This window comes from Camellia sinensis, chromosome 15, assembly GCF_055761805.1.
Source record: "Camellia sinensis isolate YWXY chromosome 15, ASM5576180v1, whole genome shotgun sequence".
Lineage (NCBI taxonomy): Eukaryota > Viridiplantae > Streptophyta > Magnoliopsida > Ericales > Theaceae > Camellia > Camellia sinensis.
The window spans coordinates 113,007,996-113,032,472 of record NC_138975.1 but is presented as its reverse complement, the minus strand read 5'-3'; the positions used below and the strand labels follow the sequence as shown (position 1 = coordinate 113,032,472).

The window sequence follows — 24,477 nt, the reverse complement described above, 5'->3', positions numbered from 1 at the left end:
GTGTATAGAATGTTATTGACTATACCTGCTACAGTTGTTTCTGAGGAAATAAACTTTTAACAGTGAAATTTATTAAATCGCACCATTGGTCAACTTGTCACAAGAATGATTCAATGGATTTGATTGTTAAATTGAATTATGCAAGTTTGATTAGTAATTTTATAACTAATATTTTGAGTTTTATACTTGAGAATACGGAAATTCAAAAATTTTAAATAAAATTTAAATTATCAACCGATTTGATTTTGCAAAAAAAAAAAAAAAAAAAAAAAAAAAAAAAAGTGTTTAAAAATTAGTCCATATTACAAGCTCGCTTTGAAATTATCTATCTATCTATGTATAAAAGGCCCATGCTAAAAAACTTGATTTGGCTCTCAAAAAAGTAAGCAAATTTTTCTTTTTTATTGCTTATTCACGCATGCATTCATTAAAATTTTCATTTTTGTTTTATAGTCTCTAGGCAGTAATCTATTTTTTGTTGTTTTTAAATTTTGCATTTTGTTGCTTTTGAAGACTCCGGAGTGCTTGATACAAATATGGAGGCATTAGGGAGGGAAATGGTAAAGCTGTGTGGTGGTTTACCGTTAGCAATCATTATGCTTGGTGGACTTTTGGTAGCAAAGCATACATTAAAGGAATGGGAGATGGTATACCAAAATGTATGTTCGTATAAATGGAGCGCCTTCGCTGGAGTATCAAAGGTATTAGTTTTAAGCTACCACGATTTGTCTTATCGATTGAAGCTATGTTTTCTATATTTTGGTCACTTTCCGGAGAATTCTGAGATACATGCAAAAAGACTAACACTTGTGGATAGGTGAAGGTATAATTGTAGATGGTGAGAGAATGGGGGATGAAACAATAATGGATGTGGCAAAACGTTACTTGGGTGCGCTCGCTCAGAGGTGCATGGTTCAAGTACAAGTACAAAAGCATACTCAAAGTATCGATTATTGCCGCATTCATGACCTTATGCTGGATCTGTGTTTATCAGAGGCAAAAATGAATGATTTTCTTGAGATGATTCAAAAGAGTTGTCCTCCCTGACTTGGGGACAACTAAACAACTAAGATCAATATTGTTCTGCAATCCAAGACGTGACAACAAGTCTTCAATAAAGTTCCAAATCCCATTTCAAGCACTTCAAATTGCTTAGGAATTTTGATCTTGAAGGATTTAAGTTTGATGAAAAGTCAGTCAAATCAATAGGTAACCTAATTAGATTGAGATACTTGAGTTTTAGAAGTTGTTTCATACCGAAATGGCATTCGTCCATCTGCAAGTTGAAATACTTGCAAACCTTGGATTTACGAGGTTGCAATTTCAACTTAGGTGAAGAAATAGTCTTACATTCAATGGAAGGAATGAGGCATTTGTTTATTTTTTCGAACTATAATTTCAGAAACAAATTCAAATTGGATGAGTTAAGCAACCTCGAGGCATTCGAAGGGTTCAACATATGGGGGTGTGATGTCAATGATCTGTTCAAATTAATCAATCTTCGGCAACTAGAGGCAACTTTCTCGGAGACAGACAACAGTCAGGACTTTGTGGCATTCATCGACTACCTAAACATCAGTGCCAGCTATCTCCGACAAACATCCTTATCAGTTTATTTTTCCTTCGAAGAGAAGAGTTGACTATTCTCAAACAACTGTTAGGGTGTCGCCATCTTTACAAATTGTCTATATTTGGATTTATTCCTGAGTTACCAGAGTAACAAGATTTCTCTCGCAGCATCATCAAGTTACAGTTGTGCTCATGTAAACTTCAAGAAGACCCTATGCCAACATTGGAGAGGCTGTGTAGCGACCCCGGTCTTTTCCCATTTGATTATTGTATCCGGACTTAGGTTCCGTAGACTCTATCATTGTATAATTGTTGTTGTTGTCCCTTATTTTTTTTCATTTGGACTTAATGGATGTGTTGGGCAGGTTTGTTTCAGGTTGGTTGGGTTTAGAAACCAAGTGTTGTTGTCCAGAATTTTGGATCTTCGCTCGAGCTAGGAGTTTGTCGCTCGAGCGAGCTGTTATTTTTGGTTCTTCGCTCGAGCCGGGGTTTGGTCGCTCGAGCGAGAGGTTGTGTCTGATTTTGGACCTGTAGCTGTGCATTCTTGGCTCGAGCGAGATTTTATTCGCTCGAGCGAGTTAGTTCGTTCTTCGCTCGAGCGATAGTTCCTTCGCTCGAGCGTGTGTCTGGTTACAGACCTGAGGGTTTGAGTTCTTCGCTCGACCGAGTTTTGTTTCGCTCGAGCGAGCTTTTGTGTTGTTGGCTCGAGCAAGGCTCCCTTGGCTCGAGCGTAGATTTTCTGTGTCTGGTCGCTCGAGCGACCAAGTCTTCGCTCGAGCGAGCCTGTCCAGTTTATATACGCAGTAGCGGGATTTGATCAGTCCTTTTCATCTTCTTTTTGATCCCAAACCCTAGGTTCGACTTCTCTCTCTCCCTACTCACTTTCTCTCTTAGATTTGATCTACTTAGGGTGTGTTTCTACCCTAGATCCTTCATTAAAAAGATAGAGTGTGTCGAGGGCTTCCATTTAATCTGAACATTTGGTGATTTGGAGCACTTTGGTATTTGGGTATTCATCTCCATCTTCTCTTTTGGGGCTATTTCTTCGAGGTAGGGATTTCCTACTCCATTGTATAGGTTTTGTTCTAAGTTTTGGTATTTTGATATGTTGGGGATACTTTGGTAAATTTTGGGAAAAACCCTAGTTGTGTTATTAAATTAATTTGTATAATTAATTCATGGAATTGGGAAAAGATGGTTAAATTCATGGAATTGGGAAAAGATGGTTAAATTCATGGAATTGGGGAATTCATTGATTAAATGGCATAGTTGAATAATTTGAATCATTTGTCTATTGAATTGTTGACATAGTTATTTTCAGTTTAGAAATAACTGTTTTGGGCTATCGGTGGAGGATAGTCGTGATTGTTGTAGACATTGCATGTGGATTAGGAATAACTGAAACTAATCACATTGGTTAAGTCATTGATTTTGACTGTTGCATTGATACAGAAAATACGTGTATTGATTGAGCATTGCATTTGCATACATTGTTTTTGTGTGGGAGGAGATAGGGGATGTACTCCACGGTTTAGGGGAAGATAGGGGATGGACCTCTAAACCGGATTTTGTTTGGGAGGAGATAGGGGATGGACTCCATTAGCATCACTTTTATGTGTGCTTATTTATATAGAAGTGTTTTATTGATACAGCACTAAAATGTGTATCAATCTGGAAGTATGAAGTGTTTTGATTTGAGCTTGAGTCTCATTTGTTTGTTGATATTGGAAGGATGTGAATATGATATATGTAATTCACTGTTGTAAGTTTGGCCAGGTTCTGAGCCATGTTGATAAAATTGGAAAGTAAACGAGTCTTAGACAATAGTGTCATGAGACTGTAAAATGAAGTAATTGATTATCTTGGTTAACCATCTGTTGAATGCCATTGCTTTATTCATTGCTTATATGTGGTTTAGTATATTTCTACTGGGCTGTGGCTCACCCTTTATGGGAACATCATTTTCAGGTTCAGGTGATAAGCTACCTCCAAGTACTTAGCTTGGAAGGACTTGGATTTTGGAAGACTACTTTTAGTTATTTGTTTTCATTGTTAATACATGTAAACACTCAAGCCTAGGGCTTTATTTATATTTGAGTTAGAACTCATACTTTGTGACCAAGTGTTGGCTTGGAAAGATGTAAGCCGGTAGGGCATTTACCTTGATGTTACATGTATATGCTTTTGTTTTTGTAAGACTTTGATGGATATTATAATGAATTATTAAAGTGTTTTCTTTAAATAATGCATGTCAATGATATATAAAATGGGTTTATTTTTGAGGGCGTGACAACTTGGTATCAGAGCGTACCGGGTTTGAATACTTTGGGTACGTGGGAAGTGATTAGTATCACATTGGGTTCGTCTCGTTTGATAGAGACTTAGTGTAATCTTATATGCTTATGTGATAACATGTTTATGTGATTATGTGGGTATGGAATGTAGTTTCTAGGATGTTGATTGGACCCTTGAGTTTCTAGTAGTCTTGTTGGAAAGGCACTTGATCACTGCTGCTTCCAACCGGAACTATAGTAACGCATTGGGACTATCATTATTCTGGAAATGAAATTCGTAGGTGCTTATGTGATTATGTGCTTACGTGGAATGAATTATTGTTGTCCCATGCATTAGGACACGAGTGTTTAGTTTCGGCACATTTATTAATGTGCTAATGTCTTTGTTTCCTTTATTAGGATGTCAGGACGAGGACGAGGACGCGGTAGGCGTGGTAGGCCGGGTAGGCAGGAGGTGCCTGTGCCAGAGGAGATACCGGTAGTTCAGGAGGGAATTGGCTAGGCCAACGTGGCTGAGCCAGTAGGCCAGCAGGCTATGGGCGCTCTAGCCCGAGAGATAGCAGGGGCATTCAGGGAGTCAGTAGGCATTCTCAGAGCTGAGAATCAAGCCCAGGTTGTTGTTGCGGATGCAGGACCTGCCTTTCTGAAGAGGGAGTTCTTCCGGTCTAATCCGGATGAATTTGTGGGTGATCCTAAAGAGCCGCTTAAGGCAGATGAATGGCTCGAACAGACAACGAAGACGTTTGAGATGCTTGGCATCGAAGACGAAGGGTTGAAAGTGACCTTGGCATCTTTTCAGTTGAAGGGGGATACGGGTCAGTGGTGGAAGTTTACTAAGGGTCGTATAGGAGGTACGTGGGAGGCTTTTGTGAATGCCTTCCAGGAGAAGTTCTTATCTCCAGCAGTTAGGGAGAAGCTGCGAGACCAGTTTTGTCAGCTTAAGCAGTCAAGTTCTTCAGTGGCCGAGTTTGAGGCTGCATTCACTAGCTTGTCCAGGTTTGCACCTGAGTTGGTGGCGTCTGAGGAACGCCGTTGTATCGAGTTTGAGAAGAAGTTGAGGCGTGGACTCAAGCTGAGAGTTGGGGGAACTATGATTCGGGATTATGGGCGTATGGTTGATGCTGCAGCCCATATGGAAATCATGATGCAGGAGGAGGAGGAAGGACAGAAGGGCTCCAAGAGGAGTCAGGATGGTCAGAGTGATGGTAGGAGACAGAAGGGTTTTAATCCTCAGCAGTCTCAGGGTAGTTTTTCTAGATCGACTTTTCCTGTATCGAGTGCTAGTTCGGGGAAAGGCAGTCAGGGAGACATTACCTGTTTCAAGTGTGGCCAGCTGGGCCACAAGTCTCCAGTTTGTCCTCAGAGGGGAGGAGTTTAGAGAGCAGCATCTTCTTCGGCTCGATCTCAGAGCCAGAGTCAGGGTAGAGGCCAGCCACTCTCGTGTTATCAGTGTGGTCAGCCAGAGCATATGAAGAGGTATTGCCCTCAGTTGGGTGGCACACCTGGTGCATCTGGTTTGAGGCAGATTCAGGGTCAGCAGCCAGCTCAGTCAGGTCAGGCCTCGAGGGCCAATCAGGGGGCTTCATCGTCCCAGTCAGTGCAGCAATCTTATGCTCCTAGGGGTGAGCAGGTTGATCAGAGGTCGTCTGGGCTCGTGTATGCTGTTACCGCGCAGGATCTCGTGCCAGCACCATCAGTTGTGAGAGGTACCTTTTTGTTTTGCAACTCGGTTGCTAATGTTTTGATTGATACGGGTGCATCTCATTCCTTTGTGTCTGCTGCATTTGCATCTGTTTTGGAGTTGGAGTTAACACAGTTAGCATCTCCTATTTGTGTAGTGTCACCTCTTGGGGGTGAATTGATTTTGAAACAAGGTGTTAGGGGTTGTGATATAGAGGTTGATTATCATAGAATCCCATTTTCCTTTGTAGTTATGCCTATGAGAGGTTTCGATGTTATTTTGGGTATGGACTGGTTATCGTCATACCGGGCAGTTATTGATTGTTACCGCCAGAGGGTCACTTGTTGTACTGTGAGCGGAGAGCATTTTCATTTTCTGGGGGACCGGGTTGGTGATGTGTTGCCACCGGGGTATGTTCCGCGAGGACGGAGTGAGCTTAGTGGTCTACTTGCTAACCTTTCGATTAGTGAGGATGATGAAACTCAGATTGTGTTGCCAAGGGTGGTTTGTGAGTACTCAGATGTCTTTCCCGAGGATCTTGTTGGTTTGCCACCGCATCGGGAGATTGAGTTCTCTATTGACCTAGTGCCCGGCACGGCGCCGATTTCCATGGCACCTTATCGTTTTGCCCCAGCCGAGTTAGTTGAGTTGAAGATCCAACTCCAGGAGTTGCTAGATAAGGGCTTTATACGTCCTAGTGTTTCGCCGTGGGGAGCACCGGCCCTCTTTGTTAAAAAGAAAGGTGGTGCTTTGAGACTTTGTATAGATTACCGAAAGTTGAATCGGGCTACGGTCAAGAATAAGTACCCTATGCCCCGTATAGATGACCTGTTTGACCAGTTGAAGGGTTCCCGTTGTTTCTCTAAGATAGACTTGAGATCAGGTTACCACCAGTTGAGGGTCAGGGAAGTCGATATTTCGAAGACGGCATTCCGTACGCGGTATGGCCATTATGAGTTTCTGGTGATGCCATTCGGACTCACCAATGCACCGGCAGTCTTTATGGACTTGATGAACCGGATCTTCCGGGAATTTTTGGATCGGTTTGTAGTCGTTTTTGTGGACGACATCCTTATCTATTCGCCTTCTGAGGAGGAGCACGAGGCACACTTGAGGGTGGTGCTTGAGTTACTTAGAGCCCATAGGCTGTATGCCAAGTTTGGGAAGTGTGAGTTCTGGTTGAGGGAAGTCAAATTCTTAGGCCATGTGGTATCCGGGGAAGGAGTGTCTGTTGATACATCCAAGGTTGAGGCAGTGCAGGATTGGGCACAGCCTAAGAGTGTGTTTGAGATCCGCAGTTTTCTGGGATTAGCTGGGTATTACCGTCGGTTTGTGAAAGATTTCTCCCGGTTAGCATCACCGTTGACTAGACTGACTCGGAAGGGAGTCAAATTTGTATGGAGTGAGACTTGTGAAAAGTCGTTTCAGGAGTTGAAAGTTAGACTAACCACCGCTCCAGTATTGATTATTCCGGAGAGAGGGTTGGGATATGCAGTCTATTGTGACGCCTCACGAGAGGGTCTGGGTTGTGTGTTAATGCAAGAGGGGAAAGTAGTTGCCTATGGCTTATGTCAGTTGAAAATTCACGAGTAGAATTACCCTACGCATGATCTAGAGTTAGCAGCTGTGATTTTTGCCTTGAAGATTTGGAGGCATTATCTTTATGGTGAGAAATTTGAGGTATTCTCGGATCATAAGAGTCTGAAATATTTGTTTACACAGAAAGACTTGAACTTGAGGCAGAGGAGGTGGATGGAATTTATAGAGGATTATGACTTTGAGTTGCATTATCATCCGGGAAAGGCCAATATGGTGGCGGATGCCCTTAGCAGGAAACCTATTGGTGACATAGCTAGTATAGCCATCCGAGAATGGGAGATGTTGGGTGCACTTGGGGAGTTTGATTTACTTCTGGGCGAATCTGTTGAGGCTGCGGCCTTGTTTTCTGTTGTTGCACAGCCTACACTTGTGACTCGAGTGTTAGAGGCTCAGAGAGGCGACTTTGAGGCAGAATCTCTCCGTGAGAAGATTTCCGGTGGGAAGGTTGAGAAGGGTTTGACGGTGTATTCTGACTTGAGTGTGAGATACCGAGACCGTCTGTTTGTGCCAGAGTCTTGTCGAGAGGAGGTACTCCGAGATTTTCATCATTCACGCCTTGCGGTGCATCCGGGAGGCACTAAGATGTATCGGGATTTGGGTCGCCAGTTTTGGTGGCGGGGTATGAAGAGAGATGTGGCAGCTTTCGTATCTAAGTGCCTTACTTGCCAGCAAGTGAAGGCCGAGCATCAGAGGCCAGCGGGTTTGTTGCAACCCTTGCCTATTGCCGAGTGGAAGTGGGAGCATGTCACTATGGACTTCGTTGTAGGTCTTCCGAGGACTCAGCGGGGTAGTGATGCTATTTGGGTGGTTGTAGACCGGTTGACTAAGTCGGCGCACTTTATTCCTATGCGCGTGAGAGATTCGGTAGATCATCTTGCCGACTTGTATATTCGGGACATAGTGAGATTGCACGGGGTCCCAGTGACGATCGTCTCAGATAGAGATCCTCGTTTTACCGCCAGGTTGTGGCAGGGTTTGCAGAGTGCCTTGGGCACTAAGTTGACCTTTAGCACGACTTATCATCCTCAGACTGACGGACAGTCCGAGCGTACTATTCAGATCCTTGAGGATATGCTTCGGGGTTGTGTTCTAGACTTTAGTGGGTCGTGGGAGAGGCACTTGCCGTTGGTGTAGTTTGCCTACAACAACAGTTTCCAGTCTAGTATCGGTATGGCACCATTTGAGGCCTTGTATGGCCGACCGTGTAGATCTCCTGTGTGTTGGGCCGAGGTGGGTGATGCACCTCTGTTGGGTCCGGAGTTGGTGAGGGAAACGACGGAGAAAGTTAAGCTTATTCGTAAGAGGCTTGTTACAGCTCAGAGTCGTCAGAAATCGTATGCCGACCGTAGGAGGAGACCTTTGGTGTTTGAGGTGGGTGATCATGTCTTTCTGAAGATATCACCTAGACGGGGTTTGATGAGGTTTGGGAAGAGTGGGAAGTTGTCCCCTCGGTTCATTGGTCCGTTTGAGATCCTTGAGAGGATTGGCGAGGCTGCTTATCGTTTAGCTTTGCCGCCGCAGTTGTCCGGAGTACATGACGTGTTTCATGTGAGTATGCTTCGGAAGTATGAGCCGGATCCATCACATGTGTTGGATTGGACCGATTTAGTGATTGATGAGGATGTCTCGTATGAGGAGAGACCGGTTCGGGTCTTGGATAGGCGGGATCAAGTTTTGCGAGGCAAAACCATCCCTTTGGTCAAAGTTTTGTGGAAACATCACGGAGTGGAGGAAGCCACTTGGGAACGTGAATTAGAAGTCCGCCAGAAATATCCGGACATGTTTATTGAATTGTAATCTTATAATTAGATTCTGTTATATGGTTGAACTTAAGAGCTTTATATATGTCTTAAGTTGTACAACATTGAGTTTGTGTTGGTAAATGGTTGTATCTTCAAACTTGCTTCATTATAGAAGTTTAGTGTAACATTGTATCTATTAAGTACATTGTCGAATGGGTTGTATATATCATGCGATTGAATATGATATGGGAATTATTAACCTTGAGAGGAATAATGCATAATATTGATACAAGTTGAAATATATGTTGTTTTATATATATGTTGTGAGATGCCTCTTGATAAAGAGATAAGTGACCAGTATTGGGTCAAGCTGTTTATTATTGTTATATAATATCTTTGGGAATTGAGAAAAACTTGTTTTTTTTTTTTTTTTTTTTTTTTTTTTTTTTTTATAAACTTATGCTTAATTTCGGGGACGAAATTCTTTTAAGGGGGGGAGGTTATAGCGACCCCGGTCTTTTCCCATTTGATTATTGTATCCGGACTTAGGTTCCGTAGACTCTATCATTGTATAATTGTTGTTGTTGTCCCTTATTTTTTTTTCATTTGGACTTAATGGATGCGTTGGGCAGGTTTGTTTCAGGTTGGTTGGGTTTAGAAACCAAGTGTTGTTGTCCAGAATTTTGGATCTTCGCTCGAGCTAGGAGTTTGTCGCTCGAGCGAGCTGTTATTTTTGGTTCTTCGCTCGAGCCGGGGTTTGGTCGCTCGAGCGAGAGGTTGTGTCTGATTTTGGACCTGTAGCTGTGCATTCTTGGCTCGAGCGAGATTTTATTCGCTCGAGCGAGTTAGTTCGTTCTTCGCTCGAGCGATAGTTCCTTCGCTCGAGCGTGTGTCTGGTTACAGACCTGAGGGTTTGAGTTCTTCGCTCGACCGAGCTTTTGTGTTGTTGGCTCGAGCAAGGCTCCCTTGGCTCGAGCGTAGCTTTTCTGTGTCTGGTCGCTCGAGCGACCAAGTCTTCGCTCGAGCGAGCCTGTCCAGTTTATATACGCAGTAGCGGGATTTGATCAGTCTTTTTCATCTTCTTTTTGATCCCAAACCCTAGGTTCGACTTCTCTCTCTCCCTACTCACCTTCTCTCTTAGATTTGATCTACTTAGGGTGTGTTTCTACCCTAGATCCTTCATTAAAAAGATAGAGTGAGTCGAGGGCTTCCATTTAATCTGAACATTTGGTGATTTGGAGCACTTTGGTATTTGGGTATTCATCTCCATCTTCTCTTTTGGGGCTATTTCTTCGAGGTAGGGATTTCCTACTCCATTGTATAGGTTTTGTTCTAAGTTTTGGTATTTTGATATGTTGGGGATACTTTGGTAAATTTTGGGAAAAACCCTAGTTGTGTTATTAAATTAATTTGTATAATTAATTCATGGAATTGGGAAAAGATGGTTAAATTCATGGAATTGGGAAAAGATGGTTAAATTCATGGAATTGGGGAATTCATTGATTAAATGGCATAGTTGAATAATTTGAATCATTTGTCTATTGAATTGTTGACATAGTTATTTTCAGTTTAGAAATAACTGTTTTGGGCTATCGGTGGAGGATAGTCGTGATTGTTGTAGACATTGCATGTGGATTAGGAATAACTGAAACTAATCACATTGGTTAAGTCATTGATTTTGACTGTTGTATTGATACAGAAAATACGTGTATTGATTGAGCATTGCATTTGCATACATTGTTTTTGTGTGGGAGGAGATAGGGGATGTACTCCACGGTTTAGGGGAAGATAGGGGATGGACCTCTAAACCGGATTTTGTTTGGGAGGAGATAGGGGATGGACTCCATTAGCATCACTTTTATGTGTGCTTATTTATATAGAAGTGTTTTATTGATACAACACTAAAATGTGTATCAATCTGGAAGTATGAAGTGTTTTGATTTGAGCTTGAGTCTCATTTGTTTGTTGATATTGGAAGGATGTGAATATGATATATGTAATTCACTGTTGTAAGTTTGGCCAGGTTCTGAGCCATGTTGATAAAATTGGAAAGTAAACGAGTCTTAGACAATAGTGTCATGAGACTGTAAAATGAAGTAATTGATTATCTTGGTTAACCATCTGTTGAATGCCATTGCTTTATTCATTGCTTATATGTGGTTTAGTATATTTCTACTGGGCTATGGCTCACCCTTTATGGGAACATCATTTTCAGGTTCAGGTGATAAGCTACCTCCAAGGACTTAGCTTGGAAGGACTTGGATTTTGGAAGACTACTTTTAGTTATTTGTTTTCATTGTTAATACATGTAAACACTCAAGCCTAGGGCTTTATTTATATTTGAGTTAGAACTCATACTTTGTGACCAAGTGTTGGCTTGGAAAGATGTAAGCCGGTAGGGCATTTACTTTGATGTTACATGTATATGCTTTTGTTTTTGTAAGACTCTGATGGATATTATAATGAATTATTAAAGTGTTTTCTTTAAATAATGCATGTCAATGATATATAAAATGGGTTTATTTTTGAGGGCGTGACAGGCTGCTTTGCCTACAATTCCTCAATTTAGATTTTGATGCCTTTGTAGGGGACAAAATGGTTTGCTCAGCTAATGGTTTCCCCCAACTCAAAGCCCTACAACTCCATTGTTTGATGCACTTTAAAGAGTGAGAGGTGGAAAGAGGAGCCCTGCCCAATCTCTCTGTTTTAACCATTCATTATTGCCAAGGACTGGAAATGGTTCCAGAGGGCCTAAGATTCATCGAAACCCTCCAAGAAGTTACAATTGAAGAAATGAGCGAAACATTTAACAACAAGCTTCTAAGAAATGAGCGAAGATTTTTACAAAGTGCAACATGTGTCTTCCGTCAACATTCGGTAAATTTCTTAATTTCCTATAATCCTTTCCCAAGAGACGAAAGCACAGTTGTGTCTCTCACCATTTCTTTCACATTCCCCTCATTAATTTTCATCATAAAATTTGTTGATATATCTGTCCAAGCTTTTTTGCCTTTATATTGGTTTAGGGGTCGACAAATTACATAGAATAAAAAAACTAAACCAAACCAAACCAGCCTCTTTAGATTGGACTGGTTTGATTTTTTGAATACATTGGTTTAGTTTAGAGTTTTCAATTCTTCAATCCAATGGGTTTGGGTTGATTTTTGGTTATAAGATTCAATTTATATTGGCATGTTTTTGCCTAATTGGTCCATTCTAATGGACTTGATTGAAACTAATCATTTCTCACTATTTATTTTGACTTTCAGTCAATAGGATATTGGCCAATGGGAAGTGGAAGAAGAAAATATTAAAAGTTAGAGTTGGAATTCACGGTACTTAATTTTATTTTATTGCTGGATTTGTTTTGTATTAGTTGTGTTTAAGCTTGAGTTGGAGTTCACTATACTATTCACAACTGTGGGCTTATATTAAACAATATTTATTTTATATTTGTGTTATATTTAAATATTAAAGACTTGTTTATTTTGATTATTTATTATTGGTTGACTATTTTTTTGGATTGGATTGATTTGGTTCAAGTGCATGATTCATTTAAGTTCATTCTAAATTTAATGTCAACTTAAACCAAACTAACCCAATCACGCCCCTATATTGTTCATATCCATAGAGATTTTTTTAATACATGGCCAGAACAATAAAAGTTGGAATTTTTTATAATAGACCCCTTATAATAAGATTTTTTTATAAGAAACAAACAAGCTCATAAGTTTTACTGTGAGAAGGACAACACGTGCAACCCGCACAACCCAATTATTGAAACAACTAATTTCCCTTTTTTTTTAACTTTAAAATACTGCAACTCTTTTAAATTTTTTTTTTAAATGATATTTTTTGGACTACACTTCTCGAATCCATTCAATAAGAGTTCACATTGAATATAAAATTTTGAAGAAAATGATAAAATTTCACTATGTTATTTATTTTTGAACAATGAAATTTTTATTATCTGTGATAAAATTAAAAGCTAAAAATCCAAAATTAAATACTACAAAATGAAAAAAAACATATTTCATATTGTCTGTAGATTACAAAGAAATTTCATTGAAAATTGACATCAAGTACTAGTCCAAAAAAAAAAAAAAAAACTGACATCAAGTAGAAAATTTTAAATTAGAGGATAAAATGTAAAATTAGCATAGGTTGTTAAAAAGATTGCGGTAAAAAGAGGCTTCACGCTCAACGAGAAACTTTTGTTATGTATAGGGTTTCTCTCTTTTTTTATTTTATTCCTCTTATGCTCATTAATTTGTTTTTTACGAGCAATAAATTCAAGTGATGGATTAAAAAATATATATAGATATATTGGATAGCCATGAAGCATAGGACTTGATTTGATAAAGAAACTAAAATAAAATAAATTCACTTTCTTTCATTTTAATTAACATTCTTCATAAATGTCGCCCTTCAACTTTTTACCAAAGATAAATCATAGTTCCATAAAGTGCAAATAAACATCCCTCCTCACCTTTTTATCCAGGGAAATTTGGCTATAAACCCCCTTTACCTTCCTTTCATTGTTAGAAGGACTAAGAAAAAAATTATACTTTCTATACCCCCTCATAATTATAAAATCTTGCATAAAGGACAAAATTTATTATTTAAATATTTTATCGGACTATTATACCCTCACATATACACAATTCAGATACAAAATTTATCTTCTCTCTCGTCTCTCACTTCTAACTCTAGCTTCCTCCATGGCCGGAGCTGTATCATTCCTAAGCTCCGACGATCTCTGTCACACCCCAAATCCGGGCATGACCGGCCGTGGCCCACATGGACTTAGCCCAAGGCACACGTAAGCCTAAACACGAATCCAATTACATTGAACAACTGAACAATAGTCCAATAATAAATAACCAAAACTCAATCCAGACATGGCACAATTATAAACGGCAAAATCAACCGTAATAAAAAACCATCCAAACTTATGGGATATAAACAACCCACATAACAAAAATAATCCTAAATGAACTTTGATAAGAATAAATATAAATATGCACAAACTTGACATAACACTCAAAACTATAGGAATGCCCTAGAGGTCCATGCAATTGAGTCCCCGCTACGCCATGAGTCCACTCTAAGTCCTTCTAACACCTGGAAATGGTAAACAACTAAGTCAGCTGATAGCTCAGTGAGTAGCAACATGGATAGTAAATACAGTTTTGAAAACAGGGTTCAATTCCAAAATAAGATATATATCATAGAAACTAGATTGGCATACAGTTTGGTAAATACAATATGTTTCAAAAAGAAGGTTCCACAATTCAACACTTAAAATACTCATGTCTCGCAAGAACATGATAAACGACATTTTCCACTTAAAACAGATTATAACATGAACACCAATAATTTTCTGGGTACCAATAAAAACAAATAATCTGCCACACAGTTCTCAAGGCTAGAAGCCCCGTTGGATCCAATACCGAACTAAGAGTCATCCTCAGGGTGGCACCTGGGCCTTTTCTCAAAGACGATCCGATTGAAGGTCACCTAGTTATTTTTAAAGGTCTTTTCCTTGCAATCGTTGAGCACTAGAGTCATCACGGCCCATCCCGGATCTTTTCCCTAGTGGCCAGAGTCACCACACACAGTGGAATAATTTCCCTGGACTAAATACACACATGGTCCCAATAATCAATACACATCAGTTTTGCAAAACATGGTAGTTCATCATTATAAACATGAGACCAAAACAAATAGTTTACAGTATGCCAAGTTCACACATGTTTCAGAAATAATTTGATTCAATTGATAATATAATAATTTATCAAAACAGTTTAGTCTTGAAACAACAATTTAATTTTCCAACAGTTTAGGGTAGGGGAACATTTATAAAAATACGTAGCATGAAACTACTCACCTGAAACCGAAATAATATAATCCTTGAATAGAGTATGAACGTCCAACTAGTGCCCTGAACCAAGTATGAAACTACACGTCACTACTAATTTAAAAACACTAAAGAATAGGAACTAAGTAACCTCAAACTTAAAGTGCACTAACACGGCTCAACCCAACTCACCGGTACTCGTAAATATTATCTAAGTTCATGTTCTTCACGGTCTAAAATCACCCAAGACATGGGTTCCGGTCAAAACTTAATTAAATGTGACTTTGAGATAAAACAGAGCTTTAAACAAGTTTTCCCAATCTATTCGCTAACTTTGAAAATTACAAAACCCACTCCACGCTATTTGAAAAATTCCAAAAATCTCCAGATATCAACTAATATATCCTAAGTTTCAAATCCAATTGGTTTCACTTGATTTTCTTATCAAAATAATTTTCTACAATTTATTATATCCAAACAGGTTGTTTTCTGCAGCACTTTAAAGAAATTGACGGTTCTCTTAATATACACAAGCAATCAATGCAAGGCCAAAAACATACGAAACTAGACTCGTAACCGGTTCTAATGACACTAATTTGATAATTTTTGGATTTATACCCAAAGAGAACAACACTCCCGAATTTACTGTTTCAGACTAGTTTCCTGGACAGATTTGAATACCTCAATTTATATGGATTTTGACTCCAAAAAATTATGAAAAAATTCAGATATGCAATTCAATATGTAATTGATCTACTATAAAAATTTCAGATTAAAATTCATCCGTTTGATATGGTTTCTTGATTTTTAAAGTTTGCGATTATGTGCAGAATTTTTGGACTAAAAATTACACCCAATCTTTACACATAAATTTAGCTCCTCAAGTTTCTTAATAGGATATCTATATACACAATACATAAACCTACAACCTCTCCATCAATGAACTAAATAATCATAGAGTAAGGATAAAGAACAAAGAAAGAAGAGAAGAAAACCTAGGAGGCCACACAGCACAACACACCCAAAGCTCTCCTTCTTGGCTACAACAATAATCTTGATGATTGAAAAACCCCTCTCTTTCCTTCATAAACCCACGGTTGCTAGGGCTGCTAGTGTTGTGGAAAACAATTATAACAAGAGTTAGGGTTTGTGTTTATTTTATTTTATACTAGTGGTGGGCACACATAGGTCAAATAGATAGATAAATATACAAAATACGTATATAAGTTACATGCAATTCAAATGGTAAGAGTCTAACTTATTAATTTTGTGGTCTAGAGTTCAAGTCACACCCTCTTCTCCATTTTTTTTTTAATAATAAATCTTGCTTCTAAATCAATGACTTTCACCATAAATTTATTTTAGGTTTAAAATTAATTAAAAGATCCTCCAATAATATTTAATTTGCACTTAAAGATTCATAATAAAATATTTGAGATTTGTAAAATTATTATTTAATTATTTACTTAATTTTTATATTCGGGTTCTCACAATCTCTCTCTACATCTTCTCAACTCTCCTCCTTCAACTCTCCTTCAACTGTTCATCTTCTATCTCGTCTCTCTCTCCTAATCCTAGCTTCCTCCATGGCCGGAGCTGTGGAGAACTTGCAAATCGCACTGATACATATATATATATATATATATATGTGTGTGTGTGTGTGTGTGTGTGTGTGTGTGTGTGTGTGTGTTTGTGTGTTTTGAGATTTGAATTTGAATATATATGTGTTTTGAGATTTGAATTCGAATATATATATATATATATATATATCTACATATATCTACATATTCCGATCTGTAATATATATATATATATGTGTGTGTGTGTGTGTGTTTGTGTGTTTTGAGATTTGAATTCGAATATATAGATTTTTGAAAGCTCAAAGTTTTAAAAATCTGAAAAATCTGAAGAACCGGGGTATGAAAAATTGAGATTTCTCTAAAATTTTCAGATTATAGGCATGATTCAATGTTTTTCAAAGTAAACATCGATTGATTCAAGGATTATAGGCCTGATTCAAAGCTCAAAGCTCAAAGCTCAAAGTTCCATCGATTTTTCAGAGTAAACATCAAATTTCATTTGATAGAACCAGAGTAAAATTTTACTCTGGTTCTATTGCTCTGTTTTTTTTATTTGACAGAATCAGAGTAAAATTTTACTTTTATACAGAGTAAAATTTTACTTTTAGCTTCAGAGTCTTACAGTTTACTTATTTTTCAGAGTAAAATTTTACTTTTATACAGAGTAAAATTTTACTTTTAGTTTCAGAGTGTAAAATTTTACTCTCATTCATAGTAAAATTTTACTTTTAGTTTCAGAGTGTAAAATTTTACTCTCATTCATAGTAAAATTTTACTTTTATACAGAGTAAAATTTTACTTTCATACAGAGTAAAATTTTACTTTTAGTTTCAGAGTGTAAAATTTTACTCTCATTCAGAGTAAAATTTTACTCTGAAATACATAGTGAAAATGTCTTAATAGGAGAGCTGATAGATATAAGGGTAATATAGTAAAAGAAACAAGTTTTAAAATATCAGGGGGTTTTGAAAGTACTTATACAATTCTTGTCCTTTTGAAAGAGAAATTAGATAGTGAGGGGGCTATGACCAAATCCCCCTTTTATCCATTGTCATCAACACAGCCTCTAGATAAAAATCTAATATCCACGTTATTATATACATACATATATTTATATACAGAGAGTATCATGAATAACTAAACAGCAATTTTTATATTTTTTGGATTATCAATCAATGCATGTGCCATATGACTCTTCTAATAGATAAGCACATAATTGAAATTGGTAAATCAAAATTTCAAATGTAAAAGCAATTTGTTATGCATGGGCATTATGGTTAAAGGTCCTTATTTCAAATCATGAAAAGAGCATACTTATATTTTTAAGTTGTGTTTGAATCATAAATTTGAGTAGCAATTAAAAAAAATAAAAAATAAAACTAGGTAAAATATGCATAAAATATAGTTATATTTCACTTACTTTCACCCACTTTTATCTTTTAACAAGACTCAATGGAGACACCCATGTCCAACCCTTCCTACTTAGAAGCCTTTGGGGGCTAGATATTATCTTACCAAATCTCAAGGAGGCACATGAAATTAACCTTAAGACTCCATTAAATTTGAACAATATATTATTCTAAACATGTTGAAATTTTCTTTTATGGGAACTAACCTTCTAAAATTTCACATATCTCCTTAATCAATTTCATGAGAATTTTTCACTAAAATTTTACAACTTAGTGATACAAGCACATATGTGCTTCCTTTTCTAGGTAAGAAAGGTAATGCAGCTCTTGAAGGTAACACAACGGTAAGTAAATCAAAACTTATCCCAAAGTTATGATTCAATCACACATTGTGACTAAAACAAACAAACTATCAATTCAAACAAGTTCACAAAATTCATGGTATAATTTCTAAATGCTCTATGTATATATGTTGGGCAGCCATTTGCTAGTTACTTGATACACCTATGACCAAAAATCAGTATAATCACAATGGAGATAAAACTTTGATCTTTAGGTCAAGAACCCCAGGTGCTTAATTTGCTTAATGTCAAACCTAGATTCCTTTGAACACCATCTATTACTCAGGGTCAAAATCTGATAGTGGCATCTGGTAATATAGCGATCCCGGGTTTTACCTCTTGTTGTACAGTGATCTGGACTTGGTTCTGTGGATGTTAACAGTTGTTTATATCTTGTTTACATCCTTTCATACTTTGTATTTAAGTTACATGATGTGTTGGGCAGGTTTGTTACAGGTTGGTTGTGTTTGGGAACAAATGGTTGCTGCCCAGAATTTTGGTCCTTCGCTCGATCGAGCAGTTTGTCGCTCGAGCGAGCTCTTTGCATTTGATCCTTCGCTCGAGCGAGAGTCGAGTTTTGTGTCTGGTGGCTCATGCCAAAGTTTCTTCGATCGAGCGAGAAACTGCGTCTGGTTCTGGACCTGAGAGTTGCATTTCTTGGCTCGAGCGAGCTAGTTATTCTTCGCTCGAGCGAGCGTTTTGTCGCTCGAGCGTGCGTCTGGTTACAGACCTGAGGGTTTGAATTGTTGGCTCGAGCGAGACGTCATTCGCTCGAGCGAGATAGGTTTCTTGTGTCTGGTCGCTCGAGCGACCAAGTCTTCGCTCGAGCGAGCCTGTTGTATATCAGCAGGCAGCAGCGGGTAAACACTTCACTTTTTCACCTCTTTTGTTTTGAAAACCCTAGATCCGAGCTTCCTCTCTCTCTATAAACCTTCTCTCTAGGTTTTCATCTCCCTCTAGTGTGAATCTACCCTAAGTCCTTTGTTAAAAAGGTAGAGGATGACTTGGGCTTCGTTTTAATCTGAAAGTTTGGCGATTTGGAGCATTTTGATTTTTGGTCTTCATCTCCATTTGAGCTCTAATTTCGAGGTAGGGATATCCTACTCCTTCTTATGAGCTTTGTCTTTAAATTTTAGCATTTTGATATGTTGGGGTTGTTGTGTAATTTTGAGAAAGTTTGGGGGTCTTTATGTAATTTTCATAAAAGAGGCGTTTTGGACTAATTGAACCCATGTGTATTTGTAACATTGAAAATGGAAGTTATGTTATGAAATTGATAGAAATGGGACCTTAGGGTCGGTATTGAGAATTATGGGAAAATGCCCTAATTAGTTTGAATAAATTGATTTGTATAATTAATTTTGATAAATGCGGAATTGAATGAAGAATAATGGAATTGGGAAGATATGGGATTAAAGGGTGTAGTTGGATAAATCTATCGCTCACCTAGTTGAAATGTTGATTATTATATCCATTTTGTGCATTTATTTCCTGTTTAGAAATAACTGCTTTGGGCTATCGGTGGAGGATAGTCTTGATTGTTGTAGACACTGCATGATGATTAGGCAAACTAAAACTAATCAATTGAGTGTGCTATTAGATATAGTCGTTGGTATAATACATCAAATTGTGTATTGAATGATTGGATATGTATATGATAACTGTTTATATACATTGTATTGTGTGGAAGAAGAAAGGGGCTGAACTCCACGGTTTATTGGAAGAAAGGGGCTGGACCTCTAAACCGGAAATTGGTTGATATTGATACAACACTAAAATGTGTATCATTTGTGAAGTATGGAAGTGTTTTTGTTTCATTAATACAGTACTACAATGTGTATTATTTGAGACATATGAACGTGTTTTTCTTTCATTAATACAGCACTACAATGTGTATTATTTGAGATGTATGGAAGTGATTTTATATGTTATTGATACAGCACCAAAATGTGTATCCATCCTGAATTTCAAAAGTGTTTTAGTGATGAATTATAATTTCATCCAATGATTTGGCCAGGGTACTGAGCCTTGTTTTCAAACTCAAAGTTGAATAAGAAATGGGAAGTGAACTGTAACATGGACATGATAGTCATGGAACTGTAATGTGATAAATGGATGTATAAGGGTTGACCATCTATCAACTGCTAATCTTTTAGTCATTGTTTATAGCTGGTTTAGTATATTTCTACTGGGCTGTGACTCACCCTATATGGGACATCATTTTCAGGTACAGGTAGCGTGCCACCTCCAAGGACATAGCTTGGGAGGCTAGAGGCAGACAGAACTTTTGTTGTTTTACTTTCTTTGATGTATTACATGTAAATTCAAGCCAAGGGCTTAATCTGTATATGAGTTAGTACTCATTTCTTGTAACCAAGTGTTGGCTTGGAAAGTTGTAAGCCCATAGGGCGTTTACTTTTGTTGTCAACATGTAATACTTTTGTAAGAATTACTCTGATAAATAGAAAGATGTTTATTTCTCGTATATTGTTGCATGTCTAGAATGATGGGTTTTACTTATTATTTTGAGGGCGTGACAAGTAAGCATCTTTTGGTTCTGTGTCAGTGATGGAAGGAGAACGATCTTGATTTGACACCACTCTCTTCTTGCATGTCCGATTTGGTCTATCTTGTCATCCTGGAAATTTTCATACGGTGATTGAGAAAAAATATAGAAAGCAAAGGAAAATAAAAATGCATTTAAAAAAAATAGCACAAAATACTTATGCAAGTCCCACTGCAGTGAATTCTTTTTAAGATCACTGATGTTTATGTTTGTTAGTTATAATTATGTGTTAAAATATGAATTAATATTGGAGATTGATGTCAGCTGTAAATTGTTTTTGCTAAGTATAAATAAAAGGGCAAATTACATATACCCCCTCGAGGTTTAGTAAAATTACAGATACCCCCCTGAGGTTTGAGAAATTACAGATACCCCTCTGAAGGTATTATTTGCATAACAAATTAGGGGGACAAATTGTTATGAAAATATAAATATCATGGGGCAATTTGTTATGAAAAATATAAACCTCGGAGGAGGTATCTGTAATTTAGCTAAACCTCGAGAGAGGTATATGTAATTTGCCCTAAATAAGTTGACAATAAGTTTGAGTTGTTTTTCTTTTATTTCTTTGAGATTTGTAGGTTTGAGAGGTTCTATCTCAGTTGAGTGTGAGTTTCTTTCTCAATGGAAGCGAGTTTCTTACAGGTTTCTTCCTTGTGAGCTAAGAATCGTGTTTTTGAGCAAGAATCGTGTTTCTGAGCAAGAAACGTCAACCAAGAAAGAATTTTTTGCTACTAAGAGTGAAAAGCTCGATAACGTAAGCTCAAAATGCCAATTTCACCTTTGATGATGGCAAGCTTCCATCTCTACAATGAAATATTTTGATGCCTTACGGAGAAAAGTACTTCTAGCATATTTAATTTTTAATTTTTTTCACTATTTTAATACAAAATTTAAAATTCAAAATTCATATGCCTCAATGTCTTGAGGCTTATGCCTCCCCTCACAAGACGTAAAATGCCTCGCGTTACACATTTGCCTTTAAAAACTTTGATTATTAGTTGTAAGAGGTGCCAAAATGAGAAATGTCGGCAGTGGCTCTAAAAATTATTCGAGTTTCGAGGTTGGGAACTATAAAACACATAACACCACCAGCCTCTAGGTAGTTCAACACAAAGCGAGACACAATTTCCTTTTCCAAAGGAGCCACTGAATCAATATTGTCCTTGAACAAAATCTTTTTAAAGATTCCATACAAAAAAAATGGTGGGGGATAAATGTGAAAGAAAATTGTCAGAGAATATCAATTAAGGAACACAATCATACAAGAATGATTGGTAGTGAGGGAAACAATTTCAACTAGCAAGCACTAGATTCCCAACGAAGGAACAATCGTACAAGAATGATTCGTGGTGAGGGAGACAGAAAAATCCTTCTTCAGGGTTTTTTTTTCTGTCTTTTTTAATGTTTGGGGTGGGTTGTTCAATGAGAATGACGAGTCTCTAGAAATTGAAAAGCTAGAAAATGTGAATTGTTCAATGAGATGATTCAGAGATATGCACAAAGCTATCACTCAGTACAATAATCTGTTAGGGGCAGTAATAAAATGCTAATGAATAGGCAATAACCTGACTGTCAAGAAAAAAAAACAAAAATAAAAACAAAAAGGGTTGCTTTCCACAAGGAATATGTGACTGCATTTGAACTAAATAAAGGGAAACTTTGAAGAATATGTTGAGATATAGCGATCCCGGGTTTACCCTTGTTGTACAGTGATCCGGACATGTGTCCGTGAATGTTGGTAGTTGTTTATTTTCTAGTTTGCATCCTCTTTACTTTGTATATTGGGTTATAGGATGTGTTGGGCGGTTTTGTTTCAGGTTGGTTGAGTTTAGAAGCCAAAACTAGTTGCCCAGATTTTGGCCTGTACGCTCGAGCGGAGGTGTTGGCGCTCGAGCGGAGATTACACCCTTTCAGTATTTTCCTGTGCAGCGTTGTACGCTCGAGCGTAGGGTTGGGAGCTCGAGCGGAGGTCTGGTTCTGCAAAAGTGCTGAGCGAGTGCATTCTACGCTCGAGCGGGAGGTTGGCCGCTCGAGCGTAAGTCTGTGAGTGGCCGCTCGAGCGGGGTGTTTTACGCTCGAGCGGGAGACTGGGTTAAAGTCCCGAATTTGTGCCTTTTCAAATCACTTTTTGCTTTCTCTTCTCTCTCTTACTTTTCCAAAAAGCCATTTTCAGAGCTTCTCACTCTAAATCGGCCCTTCTCTCTTAGATTTGATCTAGTAAGGATCGTTTACTCACCTTGTGTCTTCACAAAAGTTGTGTTGATCGTCGAGAGCTTCCTTTTGATCTGAAAATTTCGAGGTTTGGAGCATTTTGGTTTTGGTCTTCATCTCCTTTGGGGCTCCGAATTTGAGGTAGGGATAACCTACTCCTCTCTATGGGTTTTGTCTTTAAATTTTGGTATGTTGAGATGTTGGGCTCGGTTTGGTAATTTTGTGAAAGATTGGGACTTTTGTGTAATTTTACAAAAGTTGGGGTTTTATTCTTAAGATACCTAGATGCATGTTTGGCATAGAAAAATGGAATTAATGTTGAATCATTGATGAAAATGGGACGTAAGGGTTGAAATGTAATTATGGAAAATGGCCTAATTACATTGTTTAATTAATTGAGATAATTAATTGTGAGAAATGAGGAATGAAATGTTGATTGAATATCCATTTGTGCATTTATTTTCTGTTTAGAAATAACTGCTTTGGGCTATCGGTGGAGGATAGTCGTGATTGTTGTAGACAATGCTTGATGATTAAGTAAACTGAAACTAATCAATGAAATGTGTCATGGAACTTGACGGTTGATAGAATACATTAATTATATGTATTGTGTGATTGTATATAGAACCTTTGTGTTTGTATACGTTATGTGTAGAGGAGGAGATAGGGGATGTACTCCGCGGTTTAGGGGAAGATAGGGGATGTACCTCTAAACCGGATAGGTATTTGGAGGAGATAGGGGATGAACTCCGTAGACAGAGCTCATATGCTTGTCTAGAGAAGTGAAGATAGAGCTCATATGCTTATCTTTGTGAAGTGTGGATACAGCTTGTATGCTTATCTGTGGATATTGTTGATATACATATCTGTTGTAGAATGTGGATATAGCTTTTATGCTTATCTGAATGTGAGATATAGTTTTTATACATGTCTGTGGAAATGATGATAGAGCTAGCATGCTTATCTGTTGAAAAAGGGAAAATGAAAAGTAAATGGGACTTGTAAGTCGTTGACATAAATATGTAATTTATGTGATTGTATCAGTGTTGACCAACTATCAATTGCTAATGTTTTAGTCATTGCCCATGGTTGGTTTAGTGTATTTCTACTGGGCTGTGGCTCACCCTATATGGGAATATCATTTTCAGGTACAGGAAGCATGCCACCTCCAAGGACATAGCTGGGAGGCTAGTGGCGGGCATAGTTTTGTCGCTTTACTTTTGATGTATTATATGTAACTTCAAGCCAAGGGCTTAATGTGTATCGAGTTAGTACTCTTTGTTGTAACCAAGTGTTAACTTGGAAAGCTGTAAGCCCGTAGGGCATTTTGTTATGAGGTTAACATGTAATATTTAATTAACGGAACTCTAATGAATATAAGAGTGTGATTAATTTATATGTAAACGCATGTCTTATCTGATGGGTTTATTGTTATTATTTTGAGGGCGTTACATGAGATTTATACCACATCCCACCAATGTGAATGGAAGCACACAATGCACACACCAAAGAGAAAAACAATCAAACAAATTTATGTGATTGGCAACAATTGCCAACATCCACGGGAGAGAAACTTCACTATGAATAAAAATAAATAATACATGTAAGATGGTCAACACACT

At 37.9% G+C, this 24,477-nt stretch overlaps 1 protein-coding gene across 2 annotated transcripts in view; it reads left to right on the top strand.

Annotated features, from left to right (window-relative positions):
* The window catches only part of LOC114293554 (AMSH-like ubiquitin thioesterase 3), a 64,279-nt gene extending 40,090 nt beyond the window's left edge, over positions 1–24,189 (top strand). The window contains exon 8 of one of the 2 annotated variants that reach the window (XR_014357173.1): positions 24,004–24,079. Coding sequence is in view for 1 of the 2 variants with exons in the window: in XM_082909904.1 (XP_082766030.1) it covers positions 24,004–24,093 (90 nt within the window). In the remaining variant the exon portion in view is untranslated. Of the gene's footprint in view, positions 1–24,003 lie in introns of both variants that reach the window. The other variant, XM_082909904.1, reaches the window with a different exon arrangement.
* The last annotated feature ends 288 nt before the right edge of the window (positions 24,190–24,477 follow it).